This window comes from Pseudophryne corroboree (assembly GCF_028390025.1).
Source record: "Pseudophryne corroboree isolate aPseCor3 chromosome 3 unlocalized genomic scaffold, aPseCor3.hap2 SUPER_3_unloc_50, whole genome shotgun sequence".
Classification (NCBI taxonomy): Eukaryota; Metazoa; Chordata; class Amphibia; order Anura; family Myobatrachidae; genus Pseudophryne; species Pseudophryne corroboree.
The window spans coordinates 598,215-624,338 of NW_026967542.1; the positions used below are offsets into that span (position 1 = coordinate 598,215).

General features: G+C 48.2%; 1 protein-coding gene across 1 annotated transcript in view; it reads left to right on the top strand.

Moving 5' to 3' along the window:
* LOC134984390 (uncharacterized) overlaps positions 1 to 26,124 on the top strand; it is a 185,389-nt gene that overhangs the window by 5,418 nt on the left and 153,847 nt on the right. The window contains exons 2-5 of the mRNA XM_063949978.1: positions 11,916 to 12,099; positions 14,007 to 14,124; positions 14,204 to 14,301; positions 21,216 to 21,615. Coding sequence (XP_063806048.1) covers positions 12,004 to 12,099; positions 14,007 to 14,124; positions 14,204 to 14,301; positions 21,216 to 21,615 — 712 coding nt within the window. The 5' untranslated portion in view covers positions 11,916 to 12,003. The remainder of the gene's footprint in view (positions 1 to 11,915; positions 12,100 to 14,006; positions 14,125 to 14,203; positions 14,302 to 21,215; positions 21,616 to 26,124) is intronic.

Here is a 26,124-nt window from a genome sequence, read left to right on the forward strand (position 1 = left end):
ATCTGGGAGCGTCACAGTGACATCACTTATATCTATAGTAATAATACAGGGACATGACTGGGGAGGTAAGGGGATCAGGGAGTGTCACAGTGACATCAAATATTTCTTTCTCATCCACTAGTGGGCACTGGAGTACTCTTGGGATATGGGTGGTGCGATATCAGGGATAGGCACATTTAACTATTTTAATGAGTAACCCACCTCCCCCCTCCATACTCCCAAGATGCCTCAGTGTTTTATGTGCCTTCACCTGGGAAGGTCACATCATGGAGTTATTCCAGGGTTTACTTTTAATTTTTCAAAAGATTTTTTCTTTTATCAGTCACACTCCCTTCCCAGCTTATTAAGAAGCGTGGGTCCGGGAGTGTGTGCTGCTGTTGTGCAGCGAAGGCTTGTTTGTGCTTAGACAGAGAAGCCCCCCCATAGACCTTCATCAGCGTTAGCTGATTCAGCCATGGCTGCAGGAGCTGGACAGAGCTACGAGACATCCCGGCATTTGGCAGCGCAGCTCCAAACAGTGCTGCCGCTGACCTCTACAATCTGCCCCTCTAGACAACTGGGAAGCGGCTCCCAGCAGCGCTGCTCACAGCAGCGGACAGATCACACTGCCGCTGCTGGGCGCCCGTCACATCACACATCTCCCTGCTCTCCAGCTTCCAGCAGTGCATAGACCACGGTGGGTAGCTGCTGCTGGGCGCCGTCACTCAGAGCCGGCGCTTAGTATATATTGCAGGGGTGTGTAGGTGGAAGAAGCTAGCCGCAACTCACTGCTTTATGCGGTGGGGGAGATCATGGAGGTCCGTAGTTCAGCGGTTCCCCTAAATATAAGGGATGGTGGCCAGGGCTATAAGGTACATAACAGGCTATTAAGCCTAGGTTATTAGTGCTTTTGGGAGTACATAGGTTATAGTCAGATGCACATGCTGGGACGCCGTTTTCACACAAAGGTTATACACCTACTTCCCGCTTCTTCCTACAGCAATATGTCAGTCCTACAACACACGGCCACTGGAGGGGGCAGGGGTGTTTAGTAGGTGGCACAGTGACCATAGATTTCCTCTATAACACAGTGCGGTGCACGCGGTATTATAGACACTACAGTTATTATCACTGAGTTGTGCGGACGTTGTCTCACTGTATTATTGTCTGTCTGCATGACAATATCAGAAACAGCAGCTTGTCTGTGATAACTGTGAGAATGTCTGATTTGCAGTCAGAGTTGTCCACTGCACGAAAAGACCGTGAGGCGGCTAAGTCTGATTCACGGATAATACCGTGTGAGCAGCCAATGTGGGCTCAGGATGTTTCTAGAACTTTGCTGGGTTACAAAGTCCATGTATAGTTCAATTTCTAAGAATGGTCATCGTTTGTCTCATAATTACATTCTGACGATTCAACGCCACGTCTGATATCTCAGCATTGGGTCAGGGGTCAGATAGTGAGGTCACTAATAGCCCGAGCTATGATGATCTCATTAGAGCAGTACGCCAGCTGCTAGGTTGCACTGAAACATATGAGGTTTTATTGCTAGCAGACTATGGGCGACTGTGTTTTTCTTATTGATATCTCTTAATAGGCATTTAATAGAAGCATGGGTAAATCCAGTTAAACACTTTTCTGGGACAACATGATTTCTGTCTAAATATCTTTTCCCACAAGCTATGACAACTAAATCGCCATCGGTGGAGTCTTCAGTTTCTAAACTTTCACTAAAATTAACTATTCCAGTCCCAGGTGCAGCTACGCTTAAAGACCCCTCGGAGAGTAAGCTGGAGGCCATGCTAAAGTCCATGTATACAGCAACAGGGGTGATGCTTATACCTGTTTAAGTTGGAGTTTGGGTTAACAAGGCTGTAGTTGCATGAAACAGCTCAGGTTAGGCCTACAACAGGGTTTTTCCTCAGACCAGCTTATATTTCTTACCGATCACATTTGTGAATTGGTTGAGTATTTAGGTACGGCTTCGTTGGACGTTGGACAAGTTTGTTCTCGGCTTGCAGCCCAACAGCTGCTGTGGTTGCGTTCTTGACAGGCCGCCATGCAGAGGGACGTGATTTTCAACAAACCACTAACCATCGTCAGGACTCAAGCCAGTGGCATGACGGGCTTCCAGCCCATCTCTGCTCTTCAGTTGTGGGAGCACACCTTCAGAAGTTTCCCTTCGCGTAGTTTCAGACATCACAGATGGGTGGATCCGCAGTTTTGTTTTAAGAGGTTTCAATGAGTTTGACTGTCTATCACCGATGCAGTTTTTCAAGATAGGTCTGCCTGTGTCAGCAGACAAGTGGGTAGGTCTGCAGACCGCTGTTCAGTCTCTCGTACATTCAGCAGTTTTGGTTCAGGTTCCAGTACACCAACAAGGTCAAGGGTTTTATTCCAATCTTTTTGTAGTACCAAAGCCGGATGGCTCAGTCAAACCAATATGGAACCTAAAGGGGTTCAATCGGTACGTCACTACACATTCAAGGTGGAATCCCTACGGTCAGTGATTGCAGGTTTAGAACCACAGCAATTCATGATTTTGCGGGATCTCAAGAATACGTACTTACACATTCCAATTTGCCCACCACATCCGCATCTGGCGTACTTAAGTTTGCAGTACGACAAGCGCCTCGGGTATTCACAAAGGTGATGTCTGTGATGATAGTTAATCTCAGATCCCTGGGAGTGATAATCGTTCCATACTTAGATGACCTTCTCATCAAGGCTTCGTCTCAACAAATTCTTTAACATGCCTTACTGTTGTACAGTGTACTAGTTCAGTACGGTTGGATTGTCAAAGAATTCAGTTTTAGGAATGATTCTGATTACGGTGGATCAATGCATTTACCTGTCACAACAGAAAGTACATGCTATTCATCATCTAGTACTGCTAGTGCTCAAACCACGGACAGTCTCGGTGCATTCGACTGGTAAGACAGATGGGAGCATCTTTCAAAACACTCCAGTTTGGAAGATTTCACTCAGGTCCTTTTCAACTGGATCTTCTCGCACAGTGATCTGGCTCTCATCTACAAATTCATCAGATGGTGCGCTTGTCTCCAGGACAATATCATGTGGTGATGTCCGGCCCAATTGAGGATTCAAGCAACCTCTCGCATGGCCATGCGACTTTGAGTCCATCCCCTTTTTGTTGATGTATGCGACTTCTGCTGCGTTGTCCAACTGAACCTGAACAGTCTGAAACAGGAGCAAGTGAACTGCCTGACGCAGAGTGTTGTAAATTGCCCTGAGTTCCAGGACACTGATTGCCAGTAATCCTGTGATAATGAGCTGCTGAAACTGGCTTCCTAACACGTAACATGGTTGGTATAACCAACTGTGGAACGCCCTCTCGTCTTGAAAGTGGTCTCAACAGCCACCCCATAAAACGCAGTCGCGCTAAATCGGGGTAAAAGAACGACCCCTGCTGTAGTATAACTTGGAAAACAGTATTTCTCTTAGCCTTAGCTTCGGCAGGGCGTGTTGCACAATTGGGTGCCTTGTCATGCAAGCCACTGTATCTGGTATTTCATACTGACAGAGCGGAACTTTGGACAAATCACGCTTTTCTAAAACAGGTAATATCTTCTTTCATATCAATCAACCAATCACAGTTCCTGTTTTTCAGAAGATTCGGGTACTCCAGCTACTTGGATGTGGTACGTGCACTCCGCGTTTATGTAGCCCGAACATCAACTGTACGTATAACGATACTTTGTTTGTTCTCTATGATGCAGTCAATATAGGTTGGCCAGCTTCCAAACAGACCATGGCCAGATAGATTAACCTGACCATTCGTCAGGTACACTTTCATGCTAGTCGATGGGAACGTCATGGGCAGCAGGCCTTAGAGCTTCTACGACACAACCTTGCCATGCAGTTACATGGCCATCAGTGCAGACGTTTGTGCGCTTTTACAAGTTTGATAATTCTGCGGCATCAGCTTCTAGCTTTGGCCGTCTAGTGTTACTGGTGCCAAACAGCTCTTCCACCCAAGGGGGAAACTTTGGTAGGTCCCAAGAGTACTCCAGTGATCCCTAGTGGATTAGAAAGAAAACAGGATTTTGATACTTACCAGATAAATCCTTTTCGTTGCACCCACAGGGGCACTGGACACCCACCCAGAGCAGTTTCACCTGGCTGGTGGTAAGTTCAGTAGTTCTTATGGTAACACATTTTCACCGACCTGTTCAAATGTGAAGGTGATTGTTATCTATTGTTGTGTCAACTTTCTAATTGTCCGTTATGTATCACTACTCTTGTGGCTCCACATACAAGATCTCAGTGCAGGAAAAAGGTTTGAAGTCTGGAATTGGATAATTCTGATGATGGACGCAAGTCTCAAAGGTTGGGGAGCAGTGGTCCAACATTGTCAGTTTCAGGGTCTATGTTCAGACCGAGAAAGATTACTGTTAACCACTGTCCTGGAACTCTGGGCAATTTACAACGCTCTGCGTCAGGCAGTTCACTTGCTCCTGTTTCAGACTGTTCAGGTTCAGTCAGACAACGCGACAGAAGTCGCATACATCAACAAAAAGGGGATGGTCTCAAAGTCACAAGGCCATGCGAGAGGTTGCTCGAATCCTCAATTGGGCCGAACATCACCACGTGATATTGTTGGCGGTCTTCATTCCAAGAGTGCACAACTGGGAAGCAGATTATCTCAGTCGGCAGGATTTTCCTCCAGGAGAATGGGCCTTACATCCAGAAGTGTTCCAGATGTTAGTCCAACGGTGGAGTTACCCAAAGGTGGATCTAATGGCTTCTCGCCACAATCATCAGACAGATATGTGTCCAAAACAAGAGATCCAAAGACAGTGGCAGTGATTGCTCTCACCATAGCGTGGCCGTATAGCCTTGTGTATCTATTTCCATTTCTCTAGCTTCCTCGGTTGCTAAAGTGGATCAAACGATAGTCCACGACCGTCATACTAGTGGCGACTCGTTGGCCTCGGAGAGTGTGGTTCTCGGATCTCCATGGTCTACTCGCAGATGATCCCTGGCTGATCCCGCTATGTCCAGACCTACTACAGCAGGGGTTGTTCCTTTACCCCGATTTAGCGTGGCTGCGTTTTACAGGGTGGCTGTTGAGACTACTTTCAAGATGAGAGGGCATTCCACAGTTGGTTATACCAACCATGTTACGTGCTGGGAAGCCAGTTTCAGCAGCTCATTATCACAGGATTTGGCGAGCGGTTGGTGTGAAGCTAGGATGTTTCCGACATATTCTTTCAAGTTATCCCATCTTTTGTTCTTTTTACAGACGGGGTTAGATGAAGGACTACGTTTAGCGACACTAATGGTGCAGGTCTCTGCCTTGTCAGTTTTCTTTCAAAGGCGTTTCGCTCTTTTGCCAACAGTTCACAATTTCCTGCAAGGTGTCCTTAGAGTTCAACTTCCATTCATTCCACCTACAGCTCCATGGGTCTTGAATGTAGTTTTGCATGTTTTTGCAGTCAAGTTTTGAACCCTTGCAACTCGTGAATGGTAAGTTTATAACATGGAAAACCATGTTTCTCCTAGCCTTAGCTTCAGCAAGGTGTGTTGCACAATTGGGTGCCTTGTCATACAAGCCACTGTATCTGGTATTTCATACTGACAGAGCGGAACTTTGGACAAATCCTGCTTTTCTACCACAGGTAGTATCTTCTTTCACATCAGACAGCTCTTCCGCCCAAGGGGGAAACTTTGGTACGTCCCAAGAGTACTCCAGTGACCCCTAGTGGCTTAGAAAGAAAACAGGATTTTGATACCAGATAAATACTTTTCGTTGCACCCACAGGGGCACTGGACACCCATCCAGAGCAGTTTCACCTGGCTGGTGGTAAGTTCAATAGTTCTTATTGTAACACATTTTCACAGACTTGTTCAAATGTTAAGGTGATTGTTATCTATTGTCATGTCAACTTTCTAATTGTCTGTTATGTTGTGTCAACTTTATAGTTGTCCGTTATGTTATAATGTTATATGTAATTCTCCGTTGTTCATCCTCTCTGTCGCTCCTATTTGGCTCAGCAAAAAAACAATAAGGCATCTTGGGAGTATAGAAGGGGAAGGAGGGTTACACATTTAAATGTTTAAATGTGCCTATCCCTGCTATTGCACCGTCCATATCCCAAGAGAACTCCAGTGCCCCCTGTGGATTCAAAGAAAATAATTTATCTGGTAAGTACCAAAATCCTATTTTCTCTGACGTCCTAGTGGATGCTGGGAACTCCGTAAGGACCATGGGGATTAGCGGCTCCGCAGGAGACTGGGCACAAAAGTAAAGCTTTAGGACTACCTGGTGTGCACTGGCTCCTCCCCCTATGACCCTCCTCCAAGCCTCAGTTAGATTTTTGTGCCCGGCCGAGAAGGGTGCATTTTAGGAGCTCTCCTGAGTTTCTTAGAAAAAGTTTAGTTTTAGGTTTTTTATTTTCAGTGAGACCTGCTGGCAACAGGCTCACTGCATCGAGGGACTAAGGGGAGAAGAAGCGAACTCACCTGCGTGCAGCCAGCTTGGGCTTCTTGGCTACTGGACACCATTAGCTCCAGAGGGACCGAAGACAGGCCCAGCCTCGGAGTCCGGTCCCAGAGCCGCGCCGCCGGCCCCCTTACAGAGCCAGAAACAAGAAGAGGTCCGGAAAATCGGCGGCAGAAGACATCAGTCTTCACCAAGGTAGCGCACAGCACTGCAGCTGTGCGCCATTGCTCCTCAGGCACACTTCACACTCCGGTCACTGAGGGTGCAGGGCGCTGGGGGGGAGGGGGGGGGGCGCCCTGAGCAGCAATAAAAACACCTAGGCTGGCGAAAATACATCACATATAACCCCCAGGGCTATATGGATGTATTTTAACCCCTGCCAGAATACAGCAAAAAGCGGGAGAAAAGTCCGCCGAGAAGGGGGCGGAGCCTATCTCCTCAGCATACTGGCGCCATTTTCCCTCACAGCTCCGCTGGAAGGACGTCTCCCTGACTCTCCCCTGCAGTCCTGCACTACAGAAAAGGGTAAAACAAGAGAGGGGGGCACTAATTAGGCGCAGTATTAACATAAACAGCAGCTATAAGGGGAAAAACACTTCTATAAGGTTATCCCTGTATATATAGCGCTCTGGTGTGTGCTGGCATACTCTCCCTCTGTCTCCCTAAAGGGCTAGTGGGGTCCTGTCCTCTATCAGAGCATTCCCTGTGTGTGTGCTGTGTGTCGGTACGATTGTGTCGACATGTATGAGGAGGAAAATGGTGTGGAGGCGGAGCAATTGCCTGTAATGGAGATGTCACCCCCTAGGGAGTCGACACCTGAGTGGCTGAGCTTATGGAAGGAATTTCGTGACAGTGTCAGCTCTTTACAAAAGACAGTTGATGACATGAGACAGCCGGCTACTCAGCTTGTGCCTGTCCAGGCGTCTCAAAAGCCATCAGGGGCTCTAAAACGCCCGTTACCTCAGATGGCAGATACAGACGCCGACACGGATACTGACTCCAGTGTCGACGATGAAGAGACGAATGTGACTTCCAGTAGGGCCACACGTTACATGATTGAGGCTATGAAAAATGTTTTACATATTTCTGATAATACAAGTACCACTAAAAAGGGTATTATGTTTGGTGAGAAAAAACTGCCTGTAGTTTTTCCTGCATCTGAGGAATTAAATGAAGTGTGTGATGAAGCGTGGGTTTCCCCCGATAAAAACTGTTAATTCCTAAAAAGTTATTAGCATCATACCCTTTCCCGCCAGAGGATAGGGCACGTTGGGAAACACCCCCTAGGGTGGATAAAGCGCTCACACGTTTGTCTAAACAGGTGGCACTACCGTCTCCTGATACGGCCGCCCTTAAGGAACCTGCTGACAGAAAGCAGGAGAATATCCTAAAATGTATATACACTCACACGGGTGTTATACTGCGACCAGCAATCGCCTCAGCCTGGATGTGAAGTGCTGGGGTGGCTTGGTCGGATTCCCTGACTGACAATATTGATACCCTAGATAGGGACAGTATATTACTGACTATAGAGCATTTGAAACATGCATTTCTATATATGCGTGATGCACAGAGGGATATTTGCCAACTGGCATCAAGAGTAAGTGCGCTGTCCATTTCTGCCAGAAGAGGGTTATGGACGAGGCAGTGGTCAGGTGATGCTGATTCCAAAAGGCATATGGAAGTATTGCCTTATAAAGGGGAGGAGTTATTTGGGGTAGGTCTATCAGACCTGGTGGCCACAGCAACTGCTGGGAAATCCACATTTTTAACCCAGGTAGCCTCTCAACATAAGAAGACGCTGTATTATCAGGCGCAGTCCTTTCGGCCCCATAAGGGCAAGCGAGCAAAAGGCTCCTCATTTCTGCCCCGTGGCAGAGGGAGAGGAAAAAGGCTGCAGCAAACAGCCAGTTCCCAGGAACAGAAGCCCTCTCCCGTTTCTGCCAAGTCCTCAGCATGACGCTGGGGCTTTACTAGCGGACTCAGGCACGGTGGGGGCCCGTCTCAAGAATTTCAGCGTGCAGTGGGCTCACTCACAGGTGGACCCCTGGATCCTTCAAATGGTATCTCAGGGGTACAAATTGGAATTCGAGACGTCTCCCCCTCGCTGTTTCCTAAAGTCTGCTTTACCGACGTCTCCCTCCGACAGGGAGGCGGTATTGGAAGCCATTCACAAGCTGTATTCCCAGCAGGTGATAATCAAGGTACCCCTCCTGCAACAGGGAAAGGGGTATTATTCCACGCTGTTTGTGGTACCGAAGCCGGACGGCTCGGTGAGACCTATTTTAAATCTGAAATCCTTGAACACTTACATACAAAGGTTCAAATTCAAGATGGAGTCACTCAGAGCGGTGATTGCGAACCTGGAAGAAGGGGATTATATGGTGTCTTTGGACATCAAGGATGCTTACCTCCATGTCCCAATTTACCCTTCTCACCAAGGGTACCTCAGGTTTGTGGTACAGAACTGTCACTATCAGTTTCAGACGCTGCCGTTTGGTTTGTCCACGGCACCCCGGGTCTTTACCATAGTAATGGCCGAAATGATGATACTCCTTCGAAGGAAGGGAGTTTTAGTTATCCCTTACTTGGACGATCTCCTGATAAGGGCAAGATCCAGGGAACAGTTGGTAGTCGGGGTAGCACTATCTCAAGTAGTGTTGCGGCAGCACGGTTGGATTCTCAATATTCCAAAATCGCAGCTGATCCCGACGACACGTCTTCTATTCCTAGGGATGATCCTGGACACAGTCCAGAAAAAGGTGTTTCTCCCGGAGGAGAAAGCCAGGGAGTTATCCGAACTAGTCAGAAACCTCCTAAAACCAGGCCGTGTGTCAGTGCATCAATGCACAAGGGTCCTGGGAAAAATGGTGGCTTCCAACGAAGCAATCCCATTCGGCAGATTCCACTTTCCAGTGGGACCTGCTGGACAAATGGTCCGGATCGCATCTTCAGATGCATCAGCGGATAACCCTGTCACCAAAGACAAGGGTGTCTCTCCTGTGGTGGTTGCAGAGTGCTCATCTTCTAGAGGGCCGCAGATTCGGCATTCAGGACTAGGTCCTGGTGACCACGGATGCCAGCCTGCGAGGCTGGGGAGCAGTCACACAGGGAAGAAATTTCCAGGGCTTGTGATCAAGCCTGGAGACATCACTTCACATAAATATCCTGGAGCTAAGGGCCATTTACAATGCCCTAAGCCAAGCAAGACCTCTGCTTCAAGGTCAGCCGGTGCTGATCCAGTCGGACAACATCACGGCAGTCGCCCACGTGAACAGACAGGACGGCACAAGAAGCAGGAGGGCAATGGCAGAAGCTGCAAGGATTCTTCGCTGGGCGGAAAATCATGTGATAGCACGGTCAGCAGTGTTCATTCCGGGAGTGGACAACTGGAAAGCAGACTTCCTCAGCAGGCACGACCTCCACCCGGGAGAGTGGGGACTTCACCCAGAAGTCTTCCACATGATTGTAAACCGTTGGGAAAAACCAAAGGTGGACATGATGGCGTCCCGCCTCAACAAGAAACTCGACAGGTATTGCGCCAGGTCAAGGGACCCTCAGGCAATAGCTGTGAACGTTCTGGTAACACCGTGGGTGTACCAGTCAGTGTATATGTTCCCTCCTCTGCCTCTCATACCCAAGGTACTGAGAACTATAAGGCGGAGAGGAGTAAGAACTATACTCGTGGCTCCGGATTGGCCAAGAAGGATTTGGTACCCGGAACTTCAAGAGATGCTCACAGAGGACCCGTGGCCTCTACCTCTAAGAAGGGACCTGCTACAGCAAGGACCCTGTCTGTTCCAAGACTTACCGCGGCTGCGTTTGACGGCATGGCGGTTGAACGCCGGATCCTGAAGGAAAAAGGCATTCCGGAAGAAGTCATTCCTACCCTGATCAAAGCCAGGAAGGATGTGACCGCAAAGCATTATCACCGCATTTGGCGAAAATATGTTGCGTGGTGCGAGGCCAGGAAGGCCCCAATGGAGGAATTTCAACTGGGTCGATTCCTGCATTTCCTGCAAACAGGAGTGTCTATGGGCCTAAAATTAGGATCCATTAAGGTTCAGATTTCGGCCCTGTCGATTTTCTTCCAGAAAGAACTGGCTTCAGTTCCTGAAGTTCAGACGTTTGTCAAGGGGGTGCTGCATATACAGCCTCCTTTTGTGCCTCCAGTGGCACCTTGGGATCTCAATGTAGTTTTGGGGTTCCTAAAATCACATTGGTTTGAACCGCTTAAATCTGTGGATTTGAAATATCTCACATGGAAAGTGGTCATGCTGTTGGCCCTGGCTTCGGCCAGGCGCGTGTCAGAATTGGCGGCTTTATCTTATAAAAGCCCTTACCTGATTTTTCATACAGACAGGGCAGAATTGAGGACTCTTCCTCAATTTCTCCCTAAGGTGGTTTCAGCGTTTCACCTGAACCAGCCTATTGTGGTACCTGCGGCTACTAGGGACTTGGAGGACTCCAAGTTGCTGGACGTTGTCAGGGCCCTGAAAATATATGTTTCCAGGACGGCTGGAGTCAGAAAATCTGACTCGCTGTTTATCCTGTATGCACCCAACAAGCTGGGTGCTCCTGCTTCTAAGCAGACTATTGCTCGTTGGATTTGTAGTACAATTCAGCTTGCACATTCTGTGGCAGGCCTGCCACAGCCAAAATCTGTAAATGCCCACTCCACAAGGAAGGTGGGCTCATCTTGGGCGGCTGCCCGAGGGGTCTCGGCTTTACAACTTTGCCTAGCAGCTACTTGGTCAGGGGCAAACACGTTTGCAAAATTCTACAAATTTGATACCCTGGCTGAGGAGGACCTGGAGTACTCTCATTCGGTGCTGCAGAGTCATCCGCACTCTCCCGCCCGTTTGGGAGCTTTGGTATAATCCCCACGGTCCTTACGGAGTTCCCAGCATCCACTAGGACGTCAGAGAAAATAAGAATTTACTTACCGATAATTTTATTTCTCGTAGTCCGTAGTGGATGCTGGGCGCCCATCCCAAGTGCGGATTGTCTGCAATACTTGTACATTAAGTTATTGTTAACTAAATCGGGTTATTGTTGTTGTGAGCCATCTATCCAGAGGCTCCTCTGTTATCATGCTGTTAACTGGGTTCAGATCACAAGTTGTACGGTGTGATTGGTGTGGCTGGTATGAGTCTTACCCGGGATTCATAAATCCTTCCTTATTGTGTGCGCTCGTCCGGGCACAGTATCCTAACTGAGGCTTGGAGGAGGGTCATAGGGGGAGGAGCCAGTGCACACCAGGTAGTCCTAAAGCTTTACTTTTGTGCCCAGTCTCCTGCGGAGCCGCTAATCCCCATTTTCCTTACGGAGTTCCCAGCATCCACTACGGACTACGAGAAATAGAATTATCGGTAAGTAAATTCTTATTATCTATGGTAATAGTACAGGGACATGACTGTGGAGGTGAGGGGATATTTACAGTGATATTTATGTCTCCCCCATTTCACAGAGGTGTGAAGAAGACATCTGGTGAGCGTGAGACACCCAGCAGCCATGCTCATGTGTCGGGAGGACTGAGCAGGTCCCAGAGCACCATCATGGTGCCTCCACCTCACTCACTGATACATGAGAGACACAGTGACCAGAAGATCCAGGAACTCACCAACAAGATCATTCCACTGCTGACTGGAGAGGTGACTGCTGGGAATGGAACATTGTACAGTAATACCAAGGGATGTGTCTGGGTGATGACTGGAGAGGTGACTGCCGGGAATGAGGCATTATACAGTAACACTGTGGGACGTGTCTTGGTGATGACTGGAGAGGTGACTGCTGGGAATAGGACATTATACAGTAACACCAGGGGATATGTCTGGGTGATGACTGGAGAGGTGACTGCTGGGAATGGGGCATTATACAGTAACACCAGGGAATGTGTCTGGGTGATGACTGGAGAGGTGACTGCTGGGAATGGGGCATTATACATGAACACCGGGGGACGTGTCTGGGTGATGACTGGAGAGGTGACTGCTGGGAATAGGGCATTATACAGTAACACCGGGGGATGTGTCTGGGTGCTGACTGGAGAGGTGACTGCTGGAAATGGTACAATATACAGTAACACCATGGGACGTGTTTGGGTTATGACTGGAGAGGTGACTTGCAGGAATGGTACATTATACAGTAACACTAGGGAAAGTGTCTGGGTGATGACTGGAGAAGTGACTGCTGGGAATGGGGCATTATACAGTAACTCCACGGGATGTGTCTGGGTGATGGCTGGAGAGTTGACTGCTGGGAATGGGACATTTATACAGTAACACCAGGGGATGTGTCTGGGTGATCACTGGAGAGGTGACTGCTGGGATTGGGACATTATACAGTAACACCAGGGGATGTGTCTGGGTGATGACTGGAGAGGTGACTGCTGGGAATAGGGCATTATACAGTAACACCGGGGGATGTGTCTGGGTGCTGACTGGAGAGGTGACTGCTGGGAATGGGACATTATACAGTGACACCAGGGGACGTGTCTAGGTGATGACTGGAGAGGTGACTGCTGGTAATGGGACATTATACAGTAACACTAAGGGATGTGTCTGAGTGATGACTGGAGAGGTGACTGCCGGGAATGAGACATTATACAGTAACACTGTTGGACGTGTCTGGGTGATGACTGGAGAGGTGACTGTCGGGAATGGGACATTATACAGTAACACCAGGGAATGTGTCTGGGTGATGACTGGAGATGTGACTGCTGGGAATGGGACATTATACAGTAACACCAGGGAATGTGTCTGGGTGATGACTGGAGAGGTGACTGCTGGGAATGGTACATTATACAGTAACACCATGGGACGTGTTTGGGTTATGACTGGAGAGGTGACTGCTGGGAATGGTACATTATACAGTAACACCAGGGAACGTGTCTGGGTGATGACTGGAGAGGTGACTGCTGGGAATGGGGCATTATACAGTAACACGAGGGGATGTGTCTGGGTGATGACTGGAGAGGTGACTGCTGGGAATGGGGCATTATACAGTAACACCAGGGAATGTGTCTGGGTGATGACTGGAGAGGTGACTGCTGGGAATGGGACATTATACAGTAACACCAGGGAACTTGTGTGGGTGATGACTGGAGAGGTGACTGCTGGGAATGGGGCATTATACAGTAACACCAGGGAACGTGTCTGGGTGATGACTGGAGAGGTGACTGCTGGGAATGGGGCATTATACAGTAACACGAGGGGACGTGTCTGGGTGATGACTGGAGAGGTGACTGCTGGGAATGGGACATTATACAGTAACACCGGGGGATGTGTCTGGGTGATGACTGGAGAGGTGACTGCTGGGAATGGGACATTATACAGTAACACCAGGGAACTTGTGTGGGTGATGACTGGAGAGGTGACTGCTGGGAATGGGGCATTATACAGTAACACCAGGGAATGTGTCTGTGTGATGACTGGAGAGGTGATTGATGGGAATGAGACATTATACAGTAACACCGGGGGATGTGTCTGGGTGATGACTGTATCACTGTCTGTGTCAGGTTCCTATAAGGTGTCAGGATGTCACTGTCTATGTCTCCATGCAGGAGGGGGAGTATATAGAGGAACACAGGGGTCTGTACAAGGATGTGATGATGGAGAATCACTGGCCCCTCACATCACTGGCTAAGAGGAGACTGTCATGTATTGTACAGGGGAGAGCAGGTATGGGGGCCCCTATATACACACATCACCTGATAATCACATATATACACTGTACTCAGTCACTGTGTGTCTCCTACAGATGGGCCCAGTAACAGAGATACCCCAGAGAGATGTCCCCGTCCTCTGTATTCCCAGGATTGTACAGAGGAGAATCACAGGATCCCACAGGAGGATCAGGTAGGTGGGATTTAGGTTCTCCCAAATAAACCAAAGTGACTGTCACTATATGATCTGTAGAGGAGCTGTGTGTCTTATACACTGATATTATACGGTTTCACCTCAGTTTAATCTGACTGTATGCAAATGTCATTATAGTGTTTTCTCTGACGTCCTAGTGGATGCTGGGTACTCCGTAATGACCATGGGGTATAGACGGGCTCCGCAGGAGACTGGGCACTCTTAAAAGAAAGATTAGGTACTATCTGGTGTGCACTTGCTCCTCCCTCTATGCCCCTCCTCCAGACCTCAGTTAGTATCTGTGCCCGGCCAGAGCTGGATGCACACTAGGGGCTCTCCTGAGCTTCCTAGAAAATAAAGTATTTGTTAGGTTTTTTATTTTCAGTGAGATCTGCTGGCAACAGACTCACTGCTACGAGGGACTGAAGGGAGAGAAGCGAACCTACCTGCTTGCAGCTAGCTTGAGCTTCTTAGGCTACTGGACACCATTAGCTCCAGAGGGATCAAACACAGGCCCAGCCTCGGTCGTCCGGTCCCGGAGCCGCGCCGCCGTCCCCCTTGCAGAGCCAGAAGACAGAATGCGAAGTTGAAAATCGGCGGCTGAAGACTCCAGTCTTCATTAAGGTAGCGCACAGCGCTGCAGCTGTGCGCCATTGCTCCCTCTGCACACCACACACTCCGGTCACTGATGGGTGCAGGGCGCTGGGGGGGGGCGCGCCCTGGGCAGCAATTAGAGTACCTTACATGGCAAACCGCACATAATACAGTTTTAATAAGCTGTATATGTGCATTAACCCCCGCCATTATACATAAAAAACGCGGGAGAAGCCAGCCGATGAAGGGGCGGGGCTTCTCCGCACACCGGCGCCATTTTCTCTTCACAACTTCGCTGGAAGGATGCTCCCCAGACTCTCCCCTGCAGTTCCAGACGTCTAGGGTAAAAAAGAGTGGGGGGGCACATACATTTAGGCGCATAACTGTGTATATAAGCGGCTATAGGGGAAAAATCACTCTGTATAGTGTGCATCCCTGCATTATATAGCGCTGTGGTGTGTGCTGGCATACTCTCTCTCTGTCTCCCCAAAGGACTTGGTGGGGTACTGTCCTCAGCATTCCCTGTGTGTGTGCGGTGTGTCGGTACGGCTGTGTCGACATGTTTGATGAGGAAACTTATGTGGAGGTGGAACAGGTGCCGATAAGTGTGATGTCACCCCCTGCGGGGTCGACACCAGAGTGGGTGGATATGTGGAAGGTATTAACCGACAGTGTCAACTCCTTGCATAAAAGGTTCGATGACAATACAGCTTCTCAGCCCGTGCCTGCACAGGCGTCTCAAAGGCCATCAGGGTCTCAAAAACGCCCGCTACCTCAGATGGCAGACACAGATGTCGACACGGAGTCTGACTCCAGTGTCGACGAGGACGAGACTAATGTACAATCCACAAGGGCCATCCGTTGCATGATTACGGCAATGAAAAATGTGTTGCACATTTCTGACATTAACCCAGGTACCACTAAAAAGGGTATTATGTTTGGGGAGAAAAAGCAACCAGTGGTTTTTCCCCCATCAGATGAGTTGAATGAAGTATGTGAAGAAGCGTGGGGTTCCCCCGATAAGAAACTAGTGATTTCTAAAAAGTTACTGATGGCATACCCTTTCCCGCCAGAGGACAGGCTACGTTGGGAGACACCCCCTAGGGTGGATAAGGTGCTCACACGCTTGTCAAAAAAGGTGGCACTGCCGTCTCAGGATACGGCCGCCTTAAAGGAGCCTGCTGATAGAAAGCAGGAGGCTATCCTGAAGTCTGTATATACACACTCAGGTACTATACTGAGACCTGCAATTGCTTCAGCATGGATGTGTAGTGCTGCAGCAGCTTGGTCCGATACCCTGTCAGATAATATTGATACCCTAGACAGGGATACTATTTTGCTAACCATAGAGCATCTTAAAGACGTAGTCTTATATATGAGAGATGCATAGAGGGATATTTGCAGTCTGGCATCTAGAGTTAATGCAATGTCCATTTCTGCCAGAAGAGTATTATGGACTCGGCAGTGGACAGGTGATGCTGATTCTAAAAGGCGTGAGGAATTGTTTGGGGATGGTCTCTCGGACCTAGTATCCACAGCGACAGCTGGGAAGTCGACATTTTTACCTCAGGTTCCCTCACAGCCTACGAAAGCACCGTATTATCAGGTACAGTCCTTTCGGACACAAAAAGGCAAGCGGGTCAGAGGCGCTTCCTTTTTTCCCAGAGGCAGGGGAAGAGGGAAAAAGCTGCACCAGACAGCCAGTTCCCAGGAACAAAAATCCTCCCCCGCTTCCTCTAAGTCCACCGCATGACGCTGGTGCTCCACAGGCGGAGCCAGGTGCGGTGAGGGCGCGTCTCCGTAACTTCAGCGACCAGTGGGTTCGCTCACAGGTGGATCCCTGGGTTCTGCAAGTGGTATCTCAGGGATACAAGCTGGAGTTCGAGTTCACTCCCCCTCGCCGTTACCTCAAATTTGCTTTCCCGGCTGCTCCCAAAGAAAGGGAGGTAGTACTGGACGCTATTCACAAGCTGTACCTCCAGCAGGTGATAATCAAGGTACCCCCCCCCCTTCAACAGGGGCGGGATTACTATTCCACAATGTTTGTGGTACCGAAACCAGACGGTTCGGTGAGACCCATCCTAAATTTAAAATCCTTGAACACTTATATAAGGAAGTTCAAGTTCAAGATGGAATCGCTCAGGGCGGTTATTGCAAGCCTGGAAGAGGGGGATTTTATGGTGTCATTGGACATCAAGGATGCATACCTGCATGTCCCCATTTACCCACCTCACCAGGAGTACCTCAGGTTTGTGGTACTCAGGATACGGCCGCCTTAAAGGAGCCTGCTGATAGAAAGCAGGAGGCTATCCTGAAGTCTGTATATACACACTCAGGTACTATACTGAGACCTGCAATTGCTTCAGCATGGATGTGTAGTGCTGCAGCAGCTTGGTCCGATACCCTGTCAGATAATATTGATACCCTAGACAGGGATACTATTTTGCTAACCATAGAGCATCTTAAAGACGTAGTCTTATATATGAGAGATGCATAGAGGGATATTTGCAGTCTGGCATCTAGAGTTAATGCAATGTCCATTTCTGCCAGAAGAGTATTATGGACTCGGCAGTGGACAGGTAATGCTGATTCTAAAAGGCGTGAGGAATTGTTTGGGGATGGTCTCTCGGACCTAGTATCCACAGCGACAGCTGGGAAGTCGACATTTTTACCTCAGGTTCCCTCACAGCCTACGAAAGCACCGTATTATCAGGTACAGTCCTTTCGGACACAAAAAGGCAAGCGGGTCAGAGGCGCTTCCTTTTTTCCCAGAGGCAGGGGAAGAGGGAAAAAGCTGCACCAGACAGCCAGTTCCCAGGAACAAAAATCCTCCCCCGCTTCCTCTAAGTCCACCGCATGACGCTGGTGCTCCACAGGCGGAGCCAGGTGCGGTGAGGGCGCGTCTCCGTAACTTCAACGACCAGTGGGTTCGCTCACAGGTGGATCCCTGGGTTCTGCAAGTGGTATCTCAGGGATACAAGCTGGAGTTCGAGTTCACTCCCCCTCGCCGTTACCTCAAATTTGCTTTCCCGGCTGCTCCCAAAGAAAGGGAGGTAGTACTGGACGCTATTCACAAGCTGTACCTCCAGCAGGTGATAATCAAGGTACCCCCCCCCCTTCAACAGGGGCGGGATTACTATTCCACAATGTTTGTGGTACCGAAACCAGACGGTTCGGTGAGACCCATCCTAAATTTAAAATCCTTGAACACTTATATAAGGAAGTTCAAGTTCAAGATGGAATCGCTCAGGGCGGTTATTGCAAGCCTGGAAGAGGGGGATTTTATGGTGTCATTGGACATCAAGGATGCATACCTGCATGTCCCCATTTACCCACCTCACCAGGAGTACCTCAGGTTTGTGGTACAGGACTGTCATTACCAATTCCAGACGTTGCCGTTTGGTCTGTCCACGGCACCGAGGGTATTTACCAAGGTAATGGCCGAAATGATGATACTCCTTCGAAAGAAGGGAGTTATAATTATCCCGTACTTGGACAATCTCCTGATAAAGGCGAGGTCCAAGGAGCAGTTGCTAGTCAGCGTAGCACTATCTCAGGAAGTGCTGCACAAGCACGGCTGGATTCTGAATATCCCAAAGTCGCAGCTGATTCCTGCGACGCGTCTGCTGTTCCTGGGTATGATTCTAGACACAGAACAGAAGAAGGTGTTTGTCCCGGAGGAGAAGGCCCAGGAATGATCATCTCTGGTCAGGGACCTCCTGAAACCAAAACAGGTGTCGGTGCGTCACTGCACGCGATTCCTGGGAAAGATGGTAGCTTCTTACGAAGCGATTCCCTTCGGCAGGTTCCATGCGAGGATGTTCCAGTGGGATCTATTGGACAAGTGGTCCGGATCGCATCTTCAGATGCATCGGTTGCTCACCCTGTCCCCGAGGGCCAGAGTGTCTCTGCTGTGGTGGCTGCAGTGTGCTCATCTTCTCGAAGGCCGCAGATTCGGCATACAGGACTGGGTCCTGGTGACCACGGATGCAAGCCTCCGAGGTTGGGGGGCAGTCACTCAGGGAAGAAACTTCCAAGGACAATGGTCGAGTCAGGAAACTTCCCTACACATAAATATTCTGGAACTACGGGCCATTTACAATGCCCTAAGTCAAGCAGAATCCCTGCTTCAAAACCAAACGGTGCTGATTAAGTCAGACAACATCACGGCAGTCGCCCATGTAAATCGACAGGGCGGCACAAGAAGCAGGATGGCAATGGCAGAAGCCACAAGGATTCTTTGATGGGTGGAGAATCACGTGATAGCACTGTCAGCAGTGTTCATTCCGGGAGTGGACAACTGGGAAGCAGACTTCCTCAGCAGACACAACCTCCACCCGGGAGAGTGGGGACTTCATCCAGAAGTCTTCAAGCTGATTGTACACCGGTGGGAACGACCACAGGTGGACATGATGGCATCCCGCATCAACAAAAAGCTAAAAAGATATTGCACCAGGTCAATGGACCCTAAGGCGATAGCTGTGGGGACGCTCTGGTGACACCGTGGGTGTACCAGTCGGTTTATGTGTTCCCTCCTCTTCCTCTCATACCCAAGGTACTTAGGATAGTAAGAAAGAGAAGAGTAAGGACAATACTCATCGTTCCGGATTGGCCAAAAAGAACTTGGTACCCAGAACTACAAGAAATGATCTCAGAGGACCCATGGCCTCTGCCCCTCAGACAGGACCTGATACAGCAGGGGCCCTGTCTGTTCCAAGACTTACCGCGGCTGCGTTTGACGGCATGGCGGTTGAACGCCGGATCCTAGCGGAGAAGTGCATTCCAGATGAAGTCATTCCTACGCTGATAAAAGCTAGGAAGGATGTGACAGCAAAACATTATCATCGCATATGGCGAAAATATGATGCTTGGTGTGAGGCCAGGAGGGCCCCAATGGAAGAATTCCAGCTGGGTCGATTTCTGCACTTCCTACAGGCAGGAGTGACTATGGGCCTAAAATTGGGATCCATAAAAGTCCAGATTGCAGCCCTGTCTATTTTCTTTCAGAAAGAACTGGCTTCACTGCCTGAAGTTCAGACGTTTGTTAAGGGAGTGCTGCATATTCAGCCTCCTTTTGTGCCTCCAGTGGCACCTTGGGATCTCAACGTGGTGTTGGATTTCCTAAAATCACATTGGTTTGAGCCACTTAAGACCGTGGAGTTAAAATATCTCACGTGGAGGGTGGCCATGCTGTTGGCCTTGGCTTCGGCCAGGCGTGTATCAGAATTGGCGGCTTTGTCATGTAAAAGCCCTTATCTGATTTTCCATATGGATAGGGCAGAATTGAGGACTCGTCCCCAGTTTCTCCCTAAGGTGGTCCCAGCTTTTCACTTGAACCAACCTATTGTAGTGCCTGCGGCTACTAAGGACTTGGAGGATTCCAAGTTACTGGACGTAGTCAGGGCCCTGAAAATCTATGTTCCCAGGACAGCTAGAGTCAGAAAGACTGAGTCGCTGTTTATCCTGCGTGCACCCAACAAGCTGGGTGCTCCTGCTTTGAAGCAGACTATTGCTCGCTGGATCTGTAATACAATTCAACTTGCACATACCGCGGCTGGACTGCCGCATCCTAAATCTGTAAAAGCCCATTCCACAAGGAAGGTGGGCTCTTCTTGGGCGGCTGCCCGAGGGGTCTCGGCTTTACAACTTTGCCGAGCTGCTACTTGGTCGGATTCAAACACGTTTGCAAAATTCTACTAGTTTGATACCCTGGCTGAGGAGGACCTTGTGTTTGCTCATTCGGTGCTGCAGAGTCATCCGCACTCTCCCGCCGTTTGGGAGCTTTGGTATAATCCCCATGGTCCTTACGGAGTACCCAGCATCCACTAGGACATCAGAGAAATTAAGAATTTACTCACCGGTAATTCTATTTCTCGTAGTCCGTAGTGGATGCTGGGAGCCCGTCCCAAGTGCGGACTCTCTGCAATACATGTATATAGTTATTGCATAACTAAAGGGTTATTGTTTTGAGCCATCTGTTACTGAGGCTCATTATTGTTTCATACTGTTAACTGGGTATAGTTATCACAAGTTGTACGGTGTGATTGGTGTGGCTGGTATGAGTCTTACCCTGGATTCCAAATCCTTTCCTAGTAATGTCAGCTCTTCCGGGCACAGTTTCCCTAACTGAGGTCTGGAGGAGGGACATAGAGGGAGGAGCCAGTGCACACCAGACATAGTACCTAATCTTTTTTTTAAGAGTAGCCAGTCTCCTGCGGAGCCCGTCTATACCCCATGGTCCTTACGGAGTACCCAGCATCCACTACGGACTACGAGAAATAGAATTACCGGTGAGTAAATTCTTATTTTTTGTTTTTTAGGTACAAAGTCTGCCTAATATTAAAACAGAAGATATAAAGGGAGAGGAAGAGACATATATGACTGATATAAAGACAGAAGATATAGAGGGAGAAGAAGAGACGTATGTGACTGATATAAAGGCAGAAGATACAGAGGGAGAAGAAGAGACGTATGTGACTGATATAAAGGCAGAAGATATAGAGGGAGAAGACGAGACGTATGTGACTGATATAAAAGCAGAAGATATAGAGGGAGAAGAAGAGACGTATGTGACTGATATAAAAGCAGAAGATATAGAGGGAGAAGAAGAGACGTATGTGACTGATATAAAGCTAGAAGATATAGAGGGAGAAGAAGAGACGTATGTTAGGGGTGATCAGCAGTGTAAGGAGGAGGAGATCCCTACAGATATCAGCACAGGTGAGTAATAAACACTTATTACAGAAGTCACATATTCTCATTGCTCAGTCACTACAGCAATCTCTTATTCTACACCCTCCTCCGCCATCAGCCCTGTTCTCAGTTGGGTGTTTCTAACACAAGGCTACCCATGACAAATATCACATGGAGAGTTATTACACACAAGACTATAATGTTATTAAAAGTAGCAAGCAGAAGTTTATTATTAGTGATTATATATAAATGTGTATGTATGTATATAATATAATTAGTATTGTTTTTTGTGGATTGCCTAATTTATATGCATTTTGTTAGATGATGCAGGTATGAAATATTTCCTGCTATACAGTAGACCTGAGCTCACCAAATGCAATTTGTATAAAATGAAATTTGAATCTAGAACTTCAAGTAAAACAGAGTAAAATCTTATCACTAGTACATATCTGTATAATCATAAGACAACGTTTTGCACTTGTTGTCACCCTTGCATGGGCGGGCTTGTTCTTATCCACTCCAATTCACTCTAAATCCAAATTGCGTGTCACCCAACGCGTTTTGTCAATAGTGACTTCTTCAGGGGTGTTTTCTGTTAAAGGCTTTATCCTCAAATATCAATTGTGTAGACTTGAAATAATTGTGTAACCTTCAGACGGTAATTGTGGACTTGTTCATGATGAACACATTCCTAATTACTTGTGAATAATAGTTCCTGCTCTGTGCAGTTCTGAGGTTATGACTTTAGGGAATGTAATGGTCAGATCCAATATTGCTCAATCTAAGGTCTCCCAGTAGCCTTACTACATACATAAATGTGTCTTGCACTCACTCTATTAACTAACAATAATAAACAGTGGAGTTTTAGTTCATGTATTGCTCAGTGAATTTAAGCCTGCAGCCCCCGACAAGGAACCCCACTATACTGCAGGTCTTACTCTATTGCTCAAAATAATTACCATAAAAACAGCTATCACATTAGTGTTAAACTTTAGGTTTGCTCTCAGCGGCGGAACAGTGGCCGAAAGGCTTGGATTGGTTTTAAGAGCACCAGTCTGACATGCCACCACATCTCACGTGGCCCTCCAATTCACCAGATCTGGGACTGTGGGACTGCTTGGCTGGGTCCGGCATTGTACTGTTGGTGCAGTTCCTGATGCATTTGGAATGATTGGTGGTTGCTAGGGGTCCTAAATGCCTGTGGTCCCGATTTGTCATGATCTACTTCGCCCACTATTCCCCCGCTGAGATTCTTGGTGTCCATGCTTCTTCCACTGTAGATGGATACTACTCACTGTCTACAAGGGATCACCAACAAACAAATGCTGGTCTCGACCAAAACCAGTTGCTCCCTTTTGCCAGTTGCATCACGTGCACGACCCATGGTTCCATCTGAAAAAGAAACCTGAAGAAAATATTAAAGAATCAATAGCCGGTGCCCTCCAAACCAGGCTGCATCAGTTGGTGCAACGTAATGTAGAATCCATACAAGGCGGCACTCAGAATAAATAGACCAGGCAGGTTTAGTGTACCAACGTTTCAATGCTCTATTCGCGGCATTTTCATCAGGGTGCAGAACACAAGAGACATACAACCACTCTCCTAATATACCCGGTGGAACTGTCCATGTTGCTATCTTTCGCACACTCCAGCGCACCAAAGTGACGTCATCCAACACGCTACGTCCAGGGACATGGAGAGAACCTTGTCCACGTGACCTATAGTAACCAATGAGGACAAAAGTATCAAGTAACCTGCCAACAAAACAGTGTAACAACACCGATCAAATTCTATCCTCTTAAATATATATATCTTTCTCTGGCAGGGTCCACAGATTATCCACAGGATAACATTGGGATATGATGACGTGACAGCAGATTTGCAAAAAACGGTCAAAGCATTCGGCCTCCCAGCATGCAACGGGCCTGTCCATATATCCCCGCTTCCTGGCTCAGGCAAATCAGTTTTTTGTTTGGTGCAGCAGGAGCCGGACCATGGTCAGAGGGCTGCTGTTTTTTTTAGCAGCCATTAGTTTTCTTATTTTATTTTATAGTATTACTATTTTTTTTTTTTTGTGATCTTTCTATAAAGCATCTTATACGCACCTTAGAGTCGCTCCAACAACTCCCGACCGGGTCGCGACAACTCTTACCAACGTGTACAGTGAGGCAGGCACAGGTTGTGGTGAACCTTCATGGGCTACTTTGCACAGACATTATCCAATGTAGCTAAGCAGTTTATACCAGCTCCTATACCAGTGATAGGTTTCGCTATTAACCCTTACATGCAACATTCAGTCTGAGGTTTATACACCTAGGGAATTGTCAGCCTCTCAAAAAAGCAGGCTGAAAGGCTGGTGGTAAGTAAATCACATAGACATGATACAACATCTTCACAGTCTACACATGTTTTAGATGAGGATTCATTGGGGGATGAGGACTCATTGCACTTCGGAAGGTCTCAGCTCAGTGGACATACCTGAGCTTATTAGTTCTATGTAAGCCATTCTATCCTTAGAAGAGGCAGCAGAGCCTGTGTGAAAAACTATAAAAACTAAGGCAACTGTGTTTAAACATCCCAAAACAGCTGATGGAAATTTTGGGTTTACGCCCAGTAGGAAGTTAGAATTCCAAGAAATGGAATTCCAATTATCCTCGTCCAGCTGGGGACTGTTTAAAAAAAAGGGAGGTGGCTCCCAAAGTAGATTCGCAAGTCTTAGATTGGTGTGAAAATCTACATTACTTTTGTTTTCAACATCAATAAATTATGTCACGGGGTGTGTGGCCTGACTGGAAAGGCAGCAGGAAGCAAGATAAAGGAACTCCTGCTTGTATAGGTCCTTTCTGCCATTTACAGCTGTCCTACGGGCTCTTTCGGGCCCTTCTTGTCCCTCTTTGTGTTTTGACACCCTGGTGTGAAGGTTGCAGAGCCGGGGAGCCATTCATTTGGCTTTTGCAGGTTGCGGCCTACACCCGGATCTGAAGCTGCGGACTGAAGTTGTGCAGTGATCCCACCGCGGACCGGACCTCAACGAGGTAGCACTGCTACTCACTGAGGGCTGTGCGCCCTGTCCACTCTTGTGCCTAGCCGTGCTGTAGGAGTCATGTGGAGAGGTTGACTGGGAATCATCTGTAACCGCTGCTGGAGACATGGAGTGGAGCTGCTCTCCCGGCATCTGATGCGGGATTGGTGGTCTCAGCAGAGACGCGTCAGGTTAGTTAGCTCACCCGCCCACAGCCTGCCTTCTACTTTCCGGCTGTTGAAGCCTAGACTCGTGGCAACGGGTAATACACAGAGTGCTTGCCTGTCATCACTCAAGCAGTGTTCCAGCATCTCCACCTCTCCTCCTAACCCATGGTGCTATGGAGGAATCTAGCGGAGCTGTGAAATGTAGAGGACATACACGTGGGATTCCTATGCAGCCAGATACGCTACCCTGTGCCACTGCATCCTATTACCCTCTCCTCTCCTGTCTTATTACTGACCTGGTTCACCCGCCATAGCCGACCATTTTTTTTTCTGATTTGGGCTTCCCTGCCAGAAGTGGCCATCTTGAAAACTGGCAATATAGCCACATGCCCTCCTGAAACCAGACGCTTCTCTGGGAGCTACAGACACTGCCAGCCCATGATTAGTGCCCTTCACTACAGCCTCAGTGATTTCCTGCAAGGACTTCTGCCACTGCGGCCCTACCTGGGCAGTAATTGGTCTGAACTGCTTTTATTATTATTATTGCCTGGCTCCCACTCCTGCTCTGTCAACTCCTTCTAGTGGCAGACTGTGCTGACTACATCCTCCATACTGTTTGACAGCTGCTGGGGTTTTTTCGCCTCCTGCTCCCCTCAATCCCAGCAAGATCCAATTAGAGCTCTTGGGGCATCAGTATAGCTATGGCGTAACAGTCCATGTGTCCAGGACAGTAGCAAGCTCCAGTTTCTGACTCCTATAAATTACTTTACTGCTCAAGGATGGCATCTTCTTGCTATTACCCATAAACAACTGACCTCACGATGTTTCTGTAACCGATGGCCACTGGGGGTCTATGCTCACTGATGTCTCCCTATTTCCACACTTCAATACTTCTGCTATGTCGCTACTGGCCTCCTGACCTTGTTCTCTAATCTCCGTAATGTTATGCTGAAGAATGGGCAGAACTCGAAAATGATCTCATAAGAAAGCTAAACCTCGTCCTCAACAGGAAACCACTCAAACTGACTTGAGACCTTTTCTTCTTCCTAATCAACTAACATTGAGCCCCAGTCCTGATCAATCAGAATCTTCTCCCATTCCGTCTTCTCCTCCAAGTCCTTCCATGATGGCTTAAACCCATTGCTTAAACTCGTTGTTTAAACCCATGGCAAGCCAGGTGGGCTCTCTTCTTCTCTCGGTTCTCCTTCAAACTCTTTAACCGCCCAGGAACCTTAAATCGAAGAGCAGATGCACTTTCTCATTCTTTTCAAATGGATGATTCACTCAACTCCACTGAGAAACAATTTATTCTGAATCTGGCTTCATTTGCTTCAAGTCCTACTGTTC